General features: G+C 33.3%; 1 protein-coding gene across 2 annotated transcripts in view; it reads right to left on the bottom strand.

The window, feature by feature from the left end:
• Positions 1–18,145, bottom strand: part of LOC111058452 (coiled-coil domain-containing protein 39-like) — a 36,619-nt gene that overhangs the window by 6,527 nt on the left and 11,947 nt on the right. For both annotated transcript variants that reach the window (XM_039440055.1, XM_039440056.1), the window contains exons 11-18: positions 16,436–16,690; positions 15,561–15,700; positions 12,681–12,756; positions 6,839–6,998; positions 6,212–6,318; positions 3,550–3,756; positions 1,749–1,852; positions 445–528 (exon numbers count right to left, since the gene is read on the bottom strand). In XM_039440055.1, coding sequence (XP_039295989.1) covers positions 445–528; positions 1,749–1,852; positions 3,550–3,756; positions 6,212–6,318; positions 6,839–6,998; positions 12,681–12,756; positions 15,561–15,700; positions 16,436–16,690 — 1,133 coding nt within the window. The remainder of the gene's footprint in view (positions 1–444; positions 529–1,748; positions 1,853–3,549; positions 3,757–6,211; positions 6,319–6,838; positions 6,999–12,680; positions 12,757–15,560; positions 15,701–16,435; positions 16,691–18,145) is intronic.

The following is an 18,145-nucleotide window of genomic DNA, read 5'->3' as shown; positions in this document are numbered from 1 at the left end:
TTTATTTATTGGATAGAGTAAACAATACAGTAGTCGGAAAAGAAAAAACAGGCTATTGTCCAAAACTTCTTCAATTTCCTAATTTTGTCTTAAATTGTCCAAATACAATGTAGGTTATGTCCATATCAATTCATACACTAAATCATCAATCTGAATATACAAATCACAATAAAACCAAAAAATTTAAATTTAGATAGATTAATAATAAAACTTCCGTAAAAACATAAAGCAAACAATTCACAAAATAATTCTATAGAAATACATAAATTTTGAGGTCGAAAATATCACATTCATCAATACAACAGCTAATATTGTTATGCAAATAAAGGCAATAAAATTAAAGGGACTGTACTTGTTTACATAAAGTACACACCTAATAGGCTACTTTACAATGTAAGACAAATTTCAAAATAGTTACTAATGAATAAATATAATGAACTCTACCTTCTGGATATAGTTAATGAAGATATGCTCGCAGTCATGGATGATCTAACCACTGGTAAGGCGAGATCTTTCTCAGTCAAGTATCTGTAAAAATATTGTAACACAATTCGATCAATTGAAGGTATACAATTATTCGTGATTAATACAATCGATCTCCACATACAACATTACAAGAGAGGAAAATCTATTTCAGATACACGTTATTCTTCAATTTCCACCTGGATTGATATTATTCCACAATTTGTTTCAAAATACCGTAAACTGGGTTTACACCAAAGTTATTAACAAAATGTTAATAACTTAATCCTTATAGATTCTATTAGATTGAACATAACTTATCATACATATGATGAACATATGTGTTTGTCAAGTTCCGTTCAATATAATAGAATCTATAAGGATTAAGTAGTTAACATTTTGTTAATAACTTTGGTGTAAACCCAGCTAAGTCTTCACTTTCTTCTTACTCCATCTTTAAAACACTATAAAATTTAAATAAAAACACACATATATTGTCAAATTCAACAGTTTTATTTGGTACAGGACCATGGTTTCGTCTATAAAATTTACTATAAAATTGTGTTACTAGAACTGTCATGTAAACTTGTGATTTGTAATAATTAATGAGAATGAGAAAACAGAATATCATTCAGTGAGAATGTCAATTGAATACTAGTATACTAAAGAAGACTGAGAACTTTTCAAGTTTTTTATCGGGGTTCTAGCTGTAAGGGCCCGGCCACACAGAGAGCTATCTCCAATCTTATAGTTTTCTATAACTATATCTTGGAGAACGATCCAAAATACAGATATAGAAACCATTAGGATCGCTGATCGCACTCTGTAAGGCCAGGCTCTGAAAGATGTTTTCATTATTCAAAATCCATTTTGCCAGGTTAACACTCACAGGACTATGGCTAAAACTAATCTGGGATTACATGAAGATCGCATTAAATATAATATTGTGTTTCATTCAGAGTTCAAACCCACATATTATCTAACTACTTTCAAACCGAGATGGTGCATACTGTTAATAGTGTACAAATTGGTCCACATTGCTAGTAAAAGGAAGATAATTATTCTCAAATCTAAAAACTGATAATCTATTGTGATATTCATTCATCCTGAGTTACCCGTTCATTAAGTTGCGCTCTTTGAACCCATTTCAAATAAAATATTTCGACTCTATAATGTCAGAGACAATAATCAAATAATCAATTTATCTGTAGTGTGTGGATATAGTGTTGTTGAATTAAAAGTACAACATAAATTGAAAAATAGAGGTGACATCCTAGTTGACTCACCTATTAACCACAGGTACAGTCTCAATGTACCGAATACAGAGATCGGACAATTGCTGTAGGGCAGCATTGTTGATATCTTGCATTTCTCTCGTCTCTATGTCTCTCTGCAAAAGACATTCAACTCTTGAATTGTTATCGTAAGAAATAAAATAAATTAATTAATTTTTTTCGTTTGAGTGTTCAGATTAATCAATGACATCGACCAACTGTTTAGTTTTGTCCAATAGTGATTAAAGTACTCTGAAATAAATGTTAAAAATCTCTCTATAATAGAGAGAAGTTTTCTCTCTCAAGGTGCGTACAGATATAAGCGCCTCCAACACGCTCCGCATACGCTCCGATCATGAACGTTACGCGAGATGTTACGCAATGGTTTGCTAGAGGTTCGAAATATGTTCTAAGGATGATCGCGCGCTTGTCGTATTGTTGACTTCGCTACAACCTAGCCTCACAAATGTGAAACGTTCAATGCAGCTGATCGGGTGACAAAACCAAATAAAATATTCTGACCAGGGGATTGCTGGGTAGCCTAATAGTACATTATGTTTATTAATTTTGTTTATATAATAAATTGATGATAATTATTATATTTGTTGCATTTATGTTAATGTTTTATTACAAAAAAGGTTCTATCTGTCAATGTTTTGAAAGGTGAAAGGCGTGGTTGGGAGTTTGCCTTCTTTCTTCTAAATTCTAATATACTGGTACCTGTTATTAAAAATGTTTTTATAATTTTAAATTATTTTATTTTGATGATTATTTCAATAAATAATTATTAAATTTGATAATTTTATATGCTTACACAGAGATCGTAACTTATCTAAAATAAACGCTAACCGCGCATGCGCAACTATTGGTTGGTTCGCCCTAGGAACTTGCCAAGCTCGAGCTGTGTTACACGCTCTGTTCGCGTTCCGCTCTTGATCGACCTGTGATCATCTATCAATCTGCTCGAGTGACGTTCGATTGCGGAGCAGAGCGTAAGTCTGTACGCACCTTTATAGAGAGTTAACTCTCTATAGAGTTAACCCATTGGTTAGTTGACCCTAACCTAACTCTCTATAGAGTTAACTCTACCGAGCTAACTCTACTCTACATACTTGGTTGAGTCTGTTTTCAATACAACTGAGAATACTAGGTAAAGTGTGTTGTCACGGCAATTAGTACTCTACTACTAGCTCGAGACTTTTTTCATTAGCATAGTAGTGGTAGAGTAGAGTGAGAAGCGGTAGTGGGGGAGGCAAGTGGTAGAGTACTATCCCACGGTGCCATCCCACTCTACTCTACTAAAAACTAGTACTCTACCATGAACGTTTTCATTGGAAGAGTTCACAAGATAGTTAGTACTTGCTCAGGGAACTCTACCACTAACTCTACTAATGAAAACCAGGCTTGAGTCAAAGTAGATTAGCTCAAAACAGCTGTAGTGTGAAGTTTTTAGCTCAAAAATTTTTTAGTTTCATTCAAAATTTAGACTTTTTCAATAATTATTAAGTTACTGTTCAAGACTTTTTGATTTTAGACTCTAATAGTATCTATTTGATTCAAAATTTGCTCGTTTATCTGAGTATTGAAGAGCGTAAATTGTATTTTGAAAAGTGAAAGTGACATAACCAACATTTTGATTTGGACAGTATAGTATAAATTGGAAATGGGACACTTTTGGCGTGAGCCTGTTGTGCCTTTCCTCATGTTAAGTATTTGTACAGAATGTGATAAATAAATAACAGTATATATAATTATATCTACGTGATATAATAATTATATAAAAATAATATAATGGAAATGTACTTGTAGGTACCTCAGCGATAACGACAGGCACTTTGGGTTGGCTGATGAGTTGGACCTGCCTGACCACCCTCTTCAGCTGCTTCTCAGCGCGCTGCAGTTTGGCGGTCTGCTCCCCCAACTCCCTGTCCAGATCGCGCACCTCCCTGTCCTTCCCTCTCCACTCGCTCTGCACCCCTTCGTCCGCCTCCTCTGCCTCCCCCAGCTGCATCTCCAGTTGCTGACAATCCAACAAATACAATTAATAGTATAACAATCAAAATTCGAGAGTACAATTATCAAAATTTCCCCCTTTACTACCTGAAAGTAGTTGTCTCTCAGACTGAATTCAATTTATATAATGCTATCCTGTACTGTATTTCAATTTTTTTAAATATATTATATCAAAATGAATATTTGTTTAACGAGTTATATTTTGTTTACGTTCGTGTTTATGCTATGAACTACTCCACTATCGTGTTTTTTTTTCTTTTTTGAAAGTGTATGCTAATTTTTTGTTGAAGTTTTTGCTATTTTTTTTGTTTCATACAGTTACTTTTCTTCTATTTTTCTCTAATTGGAGTGCTTACTGAATGCTCATTGCTAGCACACAAACTTTGTTTTGCTGGCAACGCTAATATTATATATTAGATTACTATTTAGTTTCAATGGAAGCTTTTTTAATTTTGTTAGTAAATTTCTAATGTATGAAACTGAATTTTGATTTCCATGTATTTGTGAATTTTTTATATGAATTTGGCAATACATTTGATTTGATTTGAGAGAGGAACAGTTTGAGGAGGTACCTGTTGGGGTGTGATCACATTGAAATCAAGTGCGAATCGAATCATGCATGAGTTGAAAAGCAAAATTTGGAAAGTGCCATTGAAACACGTTTTGAATTGCATATAGCTGCTCACACTGATCGCAACCAGCAAGTGCACGCGTTCAGTGTGAGTGTTGCTATTGCTCTTTCCACATTTTGTTTCTCATCTTGCTTGGTCATGCATAACCAAGCGTGCACTTGCACATACACGCATCCAATGTGATTACACACTTGGTCCTACCACAATAATTTTAATGAATTGTGTATAAATATTTATTTATTAATGCATTCCATGATGCCGGTACAAAAATAATATACAGGGTGTTAACGAACTCCTTACCGATACTTTAGGGCATTGTTCCTGGGTAAAAAACATATCTAAATATCATACAAAAACTCTACAATAATAACTTTTTTTAGTAAATTCAATTGCCCATCGATTAGTACCAGATTTTTTAAGATTGAACCAATATTAACTGAGATATTAACTAAAGCATATCTCAGTTAGTATTGGTACAATCTTAAAAAATCTGGTACCAATTTCGTATGTTTAACTATTATTTAGAAAAAAAAATAAGTGAAAAAAGCAAAAGGCCACTGTGTGAGTAACTGAAGACTTCCGGACAATTTTAATATGATATTTAGATATGTTTTTTACCCAGGAACAATACCCTAGAGTATGGTAGGGAGTTCGTAAACACCCTGTATATTATCAGAAAAGGACCAACAGGCCTCTCCCAAAACTGTTCCATTTCCGAATTTTGATAGAGGTGGGTGCATAACTATAATTGTATTATTAAATGAACGAATACAATCTCTATTAAATTATGGCTTGGCGGTTTGGGGTGGTACTTATGACACTCTTTTGTTACCACTATTCATTATACAGAAAATGATCATGAAAACCATATTAAATAAACCCATATTGTTCCCCTCAAAAATTGCATTCAGTGAATTGAGAGTCATGTCAATCCGTCAATTCTATGTGCTTAGCATATTTAAATATTTCAATAAACATAGAAGCTCATTTTCAAGAATCAATGTAACTCATAGAACAAGATACAATCTACATAGATATGTTACTTATGATTCGAATTTAACGGTTATTCGTAAGCAGCTGGTATACATCGCTCCAAAGATTGTAAACTGCATCCCGAACGAGCTCATCGGTGTACCTATTAAGTTTGTACCAATAAATATTAAAAACTGGATACTTCACAACTATTATTTCCATCTTAATATTTTATGAGTTCAAAAATTTTTTCAGCTTTTAAAACTATTCATTATTGTCTGGATTAATTCACAATTAATAGCATTTATTTTAAATATACTTACCATTGTTTGAATAAAAATATTCCATTTTAAATTATTAGCTTAAGATTTAGAAACAGTTACGGTGTCTCTACTCCTACTGGCGAACAAGTGTTTCACTTATGCCAGTAGTTCTTCACCTCCAGCCGTATTTTACAGATAGATGATATAGATATTTAGAATAATAATTATTGTTTTTTTTCTGATTGTCACATCTTTGTAAAGTTTTTGTGTTTTGGTGAAATAAATTGAATTGAATTGAATAACGTATTACATTTGTGGGAATAATATTGAAAAGTGAGTTCACTTTATCTTATTTACATTTTAATGTCAACATAATTAAAATAGGTTATGTTAACCTATAGAATTACCATCATGACTACAGACACGTAGCTAGAAAAGTATCTGAACTCCTAGTTCCGCTATATTGTCAGTAAAAGCCTACTGCAGCTCTTGAAAATCTATCGACCCCGAAACAGTTTGATAATAATGCTACTTAGAATTTCATAAGAATAAATTATTATATTGAGATTTAATAAGTATCAAATACAGTACCCACCTTAATCGTAGAGTTTACATTATCCAAAGTCTGTTTCTTTTTTCTCAATTCGCTGTTTATCGTATAGAATTCGTTCTCCAACTTCTGTTTATCAGCCATTTCAGGACCTAGAAATAGAGAAAAGCACATCCGTCAATTTTACAAACCTGAATTATAACCGTTCAAATATCGTTATGATATTGCCTGAGCAGCAGTCGTTAGGTCATGTCAGAGGCCCTGAAATTGAACAGTTACGACTTGAAAACTCTGACACCAGACCTGAGCCAGCCAGGTCACTCGATAGAATATTGTTAGAATATCGAAGAATATTGAAGTTCAAACAGAAATTAATGTAACTTGATAGAATTTGTTGAATACATATTGATATTGTGGAACTTACTGTGGAAAACTGTATTGTAAAAAGTAACATTATTGACAATACAATACAATCAGTGTTTATGAGCTCATGCTAATGGTTTTATGGGCATCATCCTTAGCGAAAAAATATACAACTGAACTAATAACAGCAAGTAAGAAAACATTTCATGACAGGAGAGTGTAAGCGTTTTTTTTTAGAATTTATCATAAGATTGCTAAAACATTCTATTGTATTGTAGCTATAATTAGCAACTACTTTTCCCAACTTACTATTAGCATCGATGGAGTCCAGGTTTTGCTTATAAGAGTAGTTAGTTGAATTCATTAACTTGAGTGTGTTCTCCATAGCCAGAATCTCCTTTTCCGTTGATCCAATCTTAGCATCCAGTACATCTCCCTTTTCTTGTAGTTCTGTTCTTTCTTGAGCTAGCTAGATCAACACAGATGATAGTTATAGCATATCTTCAACTGGAATAAATAGCACCAGAATACTTGAAATGACAATTTCATAAAAAAATGCCAGATTCATTTTAAATAAAAATAATGACTCATGCATTTTCCGAGGTGGAAATATACTTTGAATGTTTAATTAATGGTATCAAGTTTCTAGCTAAATATATTTTCAACTTACAGTTGTACATACTCTTTATTTCTAGAGCTTCTGAATGTATTGAAACTCAACGGAATATAATATCAAGTACCCTTTTATTTTATCACAACACGATTATAATATTTCAAGTCTTCAAAAGTCACTTTGTGTAAAATGGTTCAACTTGAAAATGGCTCTTGAAGAGTTAAATAAATAAATAAATGTTTATTTTCCAAAATAACTAAAACTAAGACATCAATTACACAAAATATTAGATAAATTACAATTACATACAATAGTTAGTTACAAAAATTCTTATAATGTGTCCTCTACTTGTTTAGTTTTTTCTGTGTGGAAATTGACCTATTCCACTATGCCGTACCATCTTCTAGAGTAGGTTTTGTTTGTTTTTTTTGTGCGTATTATTATAGTAATTAGTGTTTAGTAAGTCATTAGGTGGTTAGTTGTTGTTTGAAATAATGTTTTCTATGTGCTGTCTTCCTTTGCTCATTAACCGATTGTGTAGTATTGTTTTGAACTTTCTAGGATGATTAATCTGTTTCAAGTTTGCAGGAAGTAGATTATATAATTTTGGTGCTAAATGATTGAAATGTCTCTGGTATAGTGCCTTCCTTGCAACACTGGTGATGAGAAGATTCCTGTATGTGGTGTTGTGGTTGTGGTTTCTGGTTTGAAATGTTGTTGGGTTCTTGTGTAATCTGCATAGTATCTCCTTGGAGTAAAGCTGTCTTGGATCCATCACGTCGAACTCATTGAATAGCTGGTCTGATGAATAGTCCAGATGAAATTATAGTCGTGGTGTGATGAAATAAAAGGGTACTTGATAGATTCAATTGTGTTTCAATGAACTGTGTTGTATTACATCACATTTAACATAAGGCATGAAAAACATCGTATTGCATTGATATTTATTTCTAGAATAACCAGAGCTTATAAAGAATTTTTTTTTTCTTTTTAAGATTACGTCCTAAAGACTCCAGTCATGGAGTATAAGACAAGTCATGTTATTACATAATAATTCTAACACTAAGTAGTTCAACCTAGTTTAGGTTTGAAAGGAATTCTTGTACACTATAAAAAGCTCTATCAACTAAATATTTTTTGATTTGTTTTTTGAAAATCTTCAAATCATCATTACTTTTCAAGATTTGAGGTAGCTTGTTATAAAATTTCCTACCAATATAATCTGGTTTTTGTTCAAATAACCTACTATTGTGACCCATTATATGATAATCTGCTCTGTTTCGCGTATTATACTCATGAACATCTGAATTCTGGATCACACCACTCGTTTTCACATGCATTACAACTTCATATACATACAAAGATGGCACAGTTAATAGACCAAGCTTTTTAAATAAAGGCCTACAAGAGTCTAACCTATTCACTTTCTCTATACATCTGAGTGCCTTCTTTTGAATCTTAAACACCCTGTCCATATTTTGTTGAGATGAATTACCCCATACTAAAATAGCATACCTAATATGAGATAGTATAAGTCCATGGTAAGCAAATAACAGTAGTTTTTTATCATTCAGCCTAGCAAGCTGCCGCAGGACAAATACCCCAGATGATATCTTATTACATATCCTCTCAATGTAAGGATGCCATGTTAATTTCCTGTCCAATAAAATTCCCAAGAATGCTACTTTCTCTTCTTGGTCTAATTCATTTTCCTCTACAAACACATTTATTTCTCTATCCTCTACTGAATTATATTTACTTTTGAATTGTAGGAATTGACATTTCTTACTATTTATTGTTAATTGCCTTTGCTTCAAGAATTGGACAATTGACTGTACTCCAGTAAAAGCATTTATTTCTAGACTATCTAATAAATAATTGTTAAAGATAAGCGATGTGTCATCAGCAAACAACAGAGCTCTGTGATCTTTTAACTCTTTTGGTAATTGGTTCACATACAACAGAAACAGTAAGGGACCCAGTATTGAGCCTTGATGTACTCCAGCCTGGACCTCCAGTTTTTGAGATTTAATTTTTACTATTTCATTCCCATCCACCTTGGTAAGCTCAACACACTGGTTTCTACCTATGAGATATGATTCAAACCATTTTAGTTCTATACCATTCACACCTACAGTTTTTAGTATTTCCAATAATATTCTATGGTTCACACAATCAAAAGCTTTGGATAAATCAAGAAATATTGCGGCTGCCTTCTCACCTGAATCTATTATATCTATTAGTCTTTCAACAAGGGATACTATTGCAGTCTTAGTAGATTTCCCTTTCTGGAACCCATGCTGTTCATCACATATGAAATTAATTTCTTCCAGGTGCATCAATAGCCTATTTAAAACTACTCTTTCAAAAATTTTACTTATTACATTTAGAATACTAATGGGTCTATAATTTTCAACTCTTTCAGAATCACCGCTCTTGAAAATTGGCAAAATTTTTCCTTGTTTCAGATCATCAGGGAAAATACCCTGCTCTAGTGAAGTATTAAGGAGATGCAATAAAGGGTCCAGTAATTCATTTTCACATTCTTTTAAAATTTTGCTTGAGACCCCATCCAATCCTACTGTTTTTTTGTTATTCAAATTTTTTATTATTCTTGACAACTCATCTCTTGATAATGGATGAAATTTAAATACCTTTTCAATTGGCTCAGCATTTAATGTAGTTGTATTATAAGTATTAGTGTTCAGTGACTTTTGGAGATTATATGCAACCTGTTGATAATACTTATTGAAAAAGTTACAAATGTCTATACTATCATCCATATAATTTCCATGTTCATCGATTATCCTAGGGACATTAGTAACTGTATCTTTTTGAGCTGCTCTCCTATTTCTATTAATTACCTCCCAAACAGCAGAGTTAAAATTGGTACTAGTTGTTAATATTTCAGCTGTTTTCTTACACTTAGCTTTCCTCACTTCTTTTGCATAGTTTTTCTTTAGACATTTGTATTTGACTTCACTCAGAACATCCCTCACTAATTTAAATTCCTCATAAGCTTCCCTAACAATATTTCTTTGAGTAAGAATATCTTCAGTTATCCATTCATCTACTTTGTTTAATTTACTTTTTACTTTGACTTTTTTTATTGGACAGCATACACTAATGTGAAATCTTAGAGTATCAATGAATTGCTTATATTTGCAATTTAGGTTACAACTGTTATAAACACTACTCCAATTTTCTTGAAGGAGTTCCTGCTTCAAACAATTTATATTTCCTAGCTCATATTGCTGAATTTCTTTCACAAAAGTTTTTTTTCTGCTTGGATTCTGGCCCTGCAACTTAACATCTAAAATTTGATAGTTATGATCTGATAGATCTGAGCTACCTAACCTGACATTACAACCTTCTATATTTGTGAGGATATTATCAATAATTGTCTGTGAAGTTTGAGTTACTCTTGTATATTCGTGGACCTTAATTTCTAAATTATTCATATTAATAATATCTCTAATATCCTCTGTCATTTTATCCTGCCTGGCAAAATCGGTATTGAAATCTCCTACTACTATAACATTTGTGAAACGAGCGGTTGTAATTTCCAAAAGTGTATGGAGTAGCTCACAAAATTTTTGCCAGTCTCCATTTGGTGACCTATAGATACCTAACACTGCTACCTCAAATCGATCATCAATTTTTAACCTTAGTCCCGTCACCTCTAAATCCATCTCAACAGAAAATCTCTTAACAGAATCCAGTTCATAAGTTTGGGTATGTTTAGCATTGCTAGTGAATATACATACACCACCACTTCTATGAGCTATTCTACAAAATTCTGATCTCAGTGAATAGCCTGGAATCCTAACTTGATTTATTTCCTTTATTTTTAAGCCATGCTCTGTGAAAATAACAATGTCAGGATCCTCCTGTTTAAGAAATACTTCTAATCTGTCAATTTTGTTGCGAAGATACTGAATATTTTGATGATAAATACTAAAAACCTTACCATCTTGTGCTACTCTATCTCTAGCATTTGTAGCTATTTCCCTTTCCCTGTTTTGAGCCAATTTACTAAAAAATCGTTATTTGTTTTTTGACTGTTTTTAAACCAGAGGATTGCAAACGGCTTTCAATCAGCTCTGCCAATCTATTACAAAAGATTACTTTGCCAGATCGATTTAAATGCAACCCATGATTAGTGAAGTTATGTCTTTTCAGCCTTTCATTTAGAAAACAAATCCCCAGTTGTTTAGAATTCTTATTTTTTAGGCTGTTGATTGTATTATGGATTGATTTGTTTGTCGAATTGATTGCTTCATTTAATTCTGGCCTATCAAACCTATTAGGAATAGTACTTATTATTAAGTTTGTTTTTTTGCTGAGTGGCACAATTTCCTTGATTTTTTCTGTTACTTGAGGAAGATGATTCAAGTTAGGTTCATTTATATTATTTGAGCCACCCAGTACAATTAGATAGTCATTTTCATCAAAGTCTTTAGTTTGTTCCCTAGCTGACTCTACAACTGCATTAATTGATGCACTTGGCTTGAAAAAACATTGGACATCAAATTTATTTTTCAATCTTTTATCAAGGAGATCACTGCAATCACGTCCATGACTGGACGTCAGTAGCAGAACTCTCCCTTTCCTATCTTTATTTCCCTCAGCTGTATTTTTGGTTGCTGTCTTCAAAACCTCACTGTACGTTTTATTTCGACCATTTTCAGAGCATTTCCCATCATTTAGGTTAGATTCTATTTTTTTGCATTTGGACGGAGGTTCTATCATACATTTAGTATTATCAAATTTAGATTTTAGTTTCTTTATTTCCTCCGACATTAGACTACATTGATTTTTTAGATTTAGTATTTCTTTTTTATGGTCTTCATCTTGTAATTTTATAATCAGTTCCAAAGATTTAATTTCTTCTACCATCCCTAACCTTTCTTCCTCAGACGTTTTTAGAGTTACTTCTAATTGTTTTTTTAAATTAGTGTGGCTACTTTGTAGTTGAGCAACTTTTTCGGCTAAAGTAGTTTGAAGAACTGGGGTTTTTGGTTTTGGCGTTTTTGAATTTTGGTTTTGGGAACGCGTAAGTACTCCCGCTATGTTTACATTTCTATTATTAACCTTTGGTGTTTTACTTGAGCTCATCTTCCTATCTAAGAAATTATATTACTTGCAATAATAATAATTGATTTATAAATGATAGGATTTTAATTTGGTTATAATTTTAGTCAAGTAAACTATCTATGTTTATTTTTAAATCTCGAAAACCTAACCTCAAAATAACCTCTAAACGATGTTTGGCTTATAAAATAGAATTAAGAATTAAAATCTAAAACAAAATGATAAAACGTGATCAAGAAACAATTAATAATGAAATTAATACAAAATTTGTACTTATCCGTGACTATTTATAACACAAAATCTTCCAAAACCCAGGAGCGAAATTATGTATGACTTTCATTCACAACCTCAAGGTCATCTCCAACTATAATGTTTTACAACTGTCCTAATGATTTACAACTATATTATTTTTGATCTACATTGAATAAATAACGTTTTTCTTACCTTAATTTTGAAATGAGTAATATTGGCCTGTTCCCCATCCTCTGTTTTTCCAAGCATATCCAAAGCTATTTCGTACCTGAAACATTACTAGTAGTTCTGTGAACAGTAGACCTCACGCAGTATTCTCATCCACAAGTACAGGGTTAGCCAGTGAAACGGGAAGATTTTAATAAGTAACTAATTCTTTAAGAAAATTAATTTCATTATTTACTTGTTATAAATAATAAGGAAAAAGGTAGCCATTTACTGTACAATAAGTAAAAAAATATTTTTTGAAAATAACATTTGTCAAATGTCCTCCATTGGAATCTATGCACTGCTGCAGCCGGGCCTGGAAGTTTCTCATGACATTTTGCAGCATATTGACTGTTATTCCTTCGATTTCGTCCCGAATTCGTTGTTTTAGGGCTGGGATAGTTCTAGGTGGATCGTTCTGAAAAACTCTTGTTTTTAAGTAACCCCATAGAAAAAAATCGCAGGCTGTCAAATCTGGAGAGCGAGGGAGCCAAGGGATATCCCCGTTTTGGGAAATGACGCGGCCTGGAAACAAAGCATTCACAGAATTCATGGCAACTCTTGCAGTGTGGCTTGTTGCCCCATCTTGTTGGAACATTGTGTATTCATTCACTGGAAAACGGGCGAGTTGTGGCGTAAGAAAGTTCTGGATCATTGCAACATAACGCACAGAGTTAACAGTCACAGCGCTTCCATTGATATCCTCAAAGAAAAATGGGCCTATGATTCCTCTTGCCGACATTGCGCACCAAACCGTCACCTTTTCAGCATGAAGATGCGTTTGATGAAGTGCGCCAGGGTTTTCCTCCGACCAGTATCTGAAGTTTTGTTTATTAACAAAACCAGAGAGGTGGAAATGCGCCTCATCGCTCATCCACAAGTTGTTTACTTGGTTGACATTTTCTTCAAGTCTTCTGACCATTTCCTCACAAAATTGTAATCGTTTCTCATTGTTAGTTGGTTTGAGAGATTGCACAATCTGTATTTTGAATGGGTGAAAATGTAAATCATTATGAAGAATCCTTCTCACTGATGTGTTACTTATTCCAAGGCGTAGAGCATGTTGTTTGGCAGATCGGCGTGGACTTTTGAACACTGCATGCTGAACAGCAGCGATGTTTTGAGGGGTTCGAACGGTTTTTGCACTCCAACTTAGTTTTTTAGACGTTGATCCAGTTTGTTCAAGGTTGTTTATCCACGAACGAATTGCATTATCCGAAGGAACAGGCCTGTTGCGCGGTATGTTGAAATGGCGTCGGAAATCACGTCGCGTTTTCACCAAACTCTCACCATTCGTATAATACGCTTTAACCGTGTAGCCGCGATGTTCACCCGTCCAACGATCCATCTCAACTAAATGGCTGGACACGCAGATAGACCGGAGCCGGCCATTATTACCCCCACCACTCACACTCCAACTGTCAAGACCATTTCAAATCTTCCCGTTTCACTGGCTAACCCAGTACCTGATGTCACTTGTTTTAAATGTTAACAAACTCAGTTCACGTTTGAATTTGTATTCCATATGATATAATTCATCCAGTTCCGTGATAATCTTTCTATCTGATGAAAATTAATTTTTACAATCAAACATGTTATAATTTCTCCAACATTATTTAGTTCATTTGTTTATTTTTAATCACCTATTAAATTAGGTTTTTGGAAGGTGAGAATATTGATACTAATGGGCACGCATAATAATACCATGACTGCAAAACAAAATATTGGAACCAAAGACCTTAAAGCTGCGATTAGACCAAAGTTATTAACAAAATGTTTATAACTCGATCCTTATAGATTATATTAGATTGGACAAAACTTATCATACACATTTCATCATGTGTATGTTTGTCAAGTTCCGTTCAATCTAATAGAATCTATAAGGATTGATTTATTAACATTATGTTAATAACTTTAGTGTAAACCATGGCTTACTTTAGATAATATCTATAGTAGGCTGTGTGTAAACCCCAGCTTAAAGATGCATACCTCTTTAAGGTCTTTGATTGAAACTATAGACCTTATACAAATACAGTAATAGACTGGCTTCTCCACACATCTGTGTAATCACTTGTCAGCTGATTTATGATGAATAATTCTATAGTATGATTTTTACTCTAATATTGGCGTATGAAGGAGGCTCCTTTTTCCTTTTATATTATCCTTGAAATGCAAAATTTCCAAAAACCTTGTATATACGTCGACGCGCAATTTAAAAAGGAACATACCTGTCAAATTTCATGAAACTGTATTACCGCGTTTCGCCGTAAATGCGCAACATATAAACATTCAAACATTTAAAAATTAAGAGAAATGCCGAACCGTAGACTTGAATCTTGGACCTCACTTCGTTCGGTCAATAATTGGTTTTGATTCGATTGAAATGTGATGCGACTTGTGCATCAATAATTTTTATAAATTTGTATTTTTTCAATAATAAACTATTATTGTTTTCTTACTATCTAGACTGAAGGTTTAGCTACATGAGTTGGGCGAATCTGTGTTGCCATCTCCACACTCTTGCCAAGTCGCTTGTCATGTCGCTAGTCAAGCTACTCGCTGTTTACATCTATACTGACGGATTGGAATGCGAGCGGTGGCATCCACACTCTCGCGCTCGTCATCATTTGTACGCTCTTGGCAAGAGTGTGGGAGCGGCATTAGACAGTTATCATTCCCTTTGGGCAAATCAATAAGATACTGATCAATATTTCCTAATTGTGGAAAATATATTAATGAATGGAATTGTAGATTGATGTTAGTTACGAGTTATATTAATCGAATTGAAAGTAGCTAAATTTTAAAATCAAAGATCAATAATAGATTGATCAATTATTGGAAATGTTACGATAAACGTGTGATTACCGTTTTTGCAGAAGTACAAGACGATTGGTGAGATGATCGATAATATGCTTCACATCAGACTTTTCCTCGAGTATGGCTCGCTTTTGTTGGTAGAGAACATCTTTCTGGGCATTTATTGCGATTTTCTTTTCTTGCATTGCCTGGAAAAATTAAATTCAAACTTGAAATTGGCAGATTAGATCTAACCGGCGATCAAATCAACAAAGAAAAACAAAATTACAAAAACAACCAATGAAGAAGCTAAATGAAAGAAATGGTGATCTGAATATAACTAGATGAAAGGGAAAATGATTGGATAATTTACAGTTTCATTTCAATACTCTGCTTTTCCAGTGAGAATACAGCTCCAACATCGAGCATCAACTTATTAAATAAAATAACTGAATTTTAACATAAGATCCAACAAAGAAACTAACAAAGATTACTGAAAAAGTGGAAACTAAGTAATAATTTAAGTAAACAAACAAATAATTTTATTAAAATACGAAGAGGCATGAATAATTAATATTAAAATCAGAATCACCTGCTTCTCCAGTGAGAATACAACTCTATCCTATAGCTGCAACATGTTAACTAGCAAACATCAATTCAATTAAATTTATTGCTATCTAAATTGTCTGTTTTACGAGTGAGAAAATATCCTCCCTCTCAATCAACTAACAATCAACAATCAACACAACAACAACTAACAAACATTCAACTGAATGAACAAACAAGCAATCAAACTGAATTAAGCCCAGTTTCTAGGACACTCTTATTTAATTTAATGGACCATTAAACCGATAGATTCAATGGTTTGCTTATTAGGTTTCATAGTGTCCTAGAAACAAGGCCTATATAAACTCGATAAAATGGAGAAATTATTGATTAATTACAGTTTCGATCTCAATCCTCTGTTTCTCGAGGGAGAAAACAGCACCTCCCTCTCGCTTGAGCATGCCGGCCGCCTGACTCATCCTCAGCTGCAACAGAACCAGCTCAGCCTGCAGCTGCTGATTGGCTCGACTGCGCTGACTCAGCGTCTTCTGCAATCCCTCGGCCAGCCGCACGCGCTCGTTCTTCTTGTCCGACAAACTCTGCAGCTCCACGTCGCCTTTCTGCAGCTCCAGCGCTAGTTTCGACGAGTCTTGCTGCACAAAATTCCATCAATTAATTAAAAAATTATTAATACATACAGGAAATTCGATGAATGAATAAATCAATTAATAATACATACAGGAAATTCCATGAATGAATAAATAGATTAATAATAATTATTACAGTAGAAGGAATTCCATAAATAAATAATACATACAGGAAAATCGGTGAATTGAAATTGAATTAAACATTTAAAATAGACATGGAGAGGCTTGGAGCGATAGAAAAAGAATGCTGAGGAGCGAACAACATGGATACATATAAATAAAAATATAAATCCAAGTACCCTTTTTAAAATTGTTTAATCACAACATGTTTCTGCTATATGATGCCATTATCAAGTGATTGGAAAATAAATGTATTTATTTTTTTATTTTCCAATCACTTGATAATGGCATCATATAGCCGAAACATGGTTGTGACTAAATAATTTTAAAAATCTGGTGTGGCGCACTTACACAACTTTCCTTGCCGTTATGAAAATTTATCACCTGACGTAGTGTTCACACGCATCTCAAGTCTACTATTCAAAGATCTGAGCCAGTGGTGACAGGACAATACGCTGGAGACATACGAGGTCTGCTATCTCTAGTGAATGATTTAATAGAATCAACAGTTGCAGTTTGCAATTGAATAATCACATTTTCTCGAATTTCGAGCTTTTTTTTAATTTTAGGTGAAAATGTTACAAGACATTAATTGTAGAGATTTTCATGCTGAATCTTTTCAACTTGAAATTTTTTGTTCAAAGTCTATCTGAATACTTCTGTCTGTTGCTGTGTGCGTTTGCCTTAAGGTAGTGCACCTCGATTTGCCTTTTTTACTATCATTTATACCTCGATTTTGGAAACTTTCAACTGGTGTAATTTTTGAAAGTATTTCAATTTGGATACAATCAAGTTAACAAAATAGAACAAATTAATAAGAAATTTTTTTTAGAGCCATGAGCGTCTCAAGTTGAAATCTTGAGGGATGAATTCATTTCCGTATTAGCGGAAAATGAATTAATAAAATTTTGAGGCTCCAAGATATTGCTCATCGAATAACATATTCTATATCACAGAATATCAGAATGAGGAATGAGCTAAAGGAGAAACAATAATTGACGTTAAATATTGTGACCTAATTAATTGTTCGTTGGTCTCATGTCCAATGCTGAGCAGCCACCTCCCCAACCCGCGTTTAAAGACAGCAATGCTTTAGTAGTTAATTTATTAGTTAACTTATTTAAAACGATTACTTTAACTGATGAGCATGAAAATTATAGAGTTGATGGAACTGTTAAATATCGTTATTCAAATTTTTTATTTGAGTACTGGACTGCACAGTACTTGTATTAAACAGTACATTTTCAACTGTACTGTTTTCATCCATCATGGAGTTCCACAATATCAACAGAGTTCTAGCAATAATTAAGTTAACTATTGAATTAAATAGAAATTTGAGAA

The sequence above is a fragment of the Nilaparvata lugens genome, chromosome 13, assembly GCF_014356525.2.
Source record: "Nilaparvata lugens isolate BPH chromosome 13, ASM1435652v1, whole genome shotgun sequence".
In the NCBI taxonomy this organism is placed as follows: Eukaryota; Metazoa; Arthropoda; class Insecta; order Hemiptera; family Delphacidae; genus Nilaparvata; species Nilaparvata lugens.
Note: the sequence above shows the minus strand (reverse complement) of the source record. Positions and strands in the feature narration are given on the sequence as shown.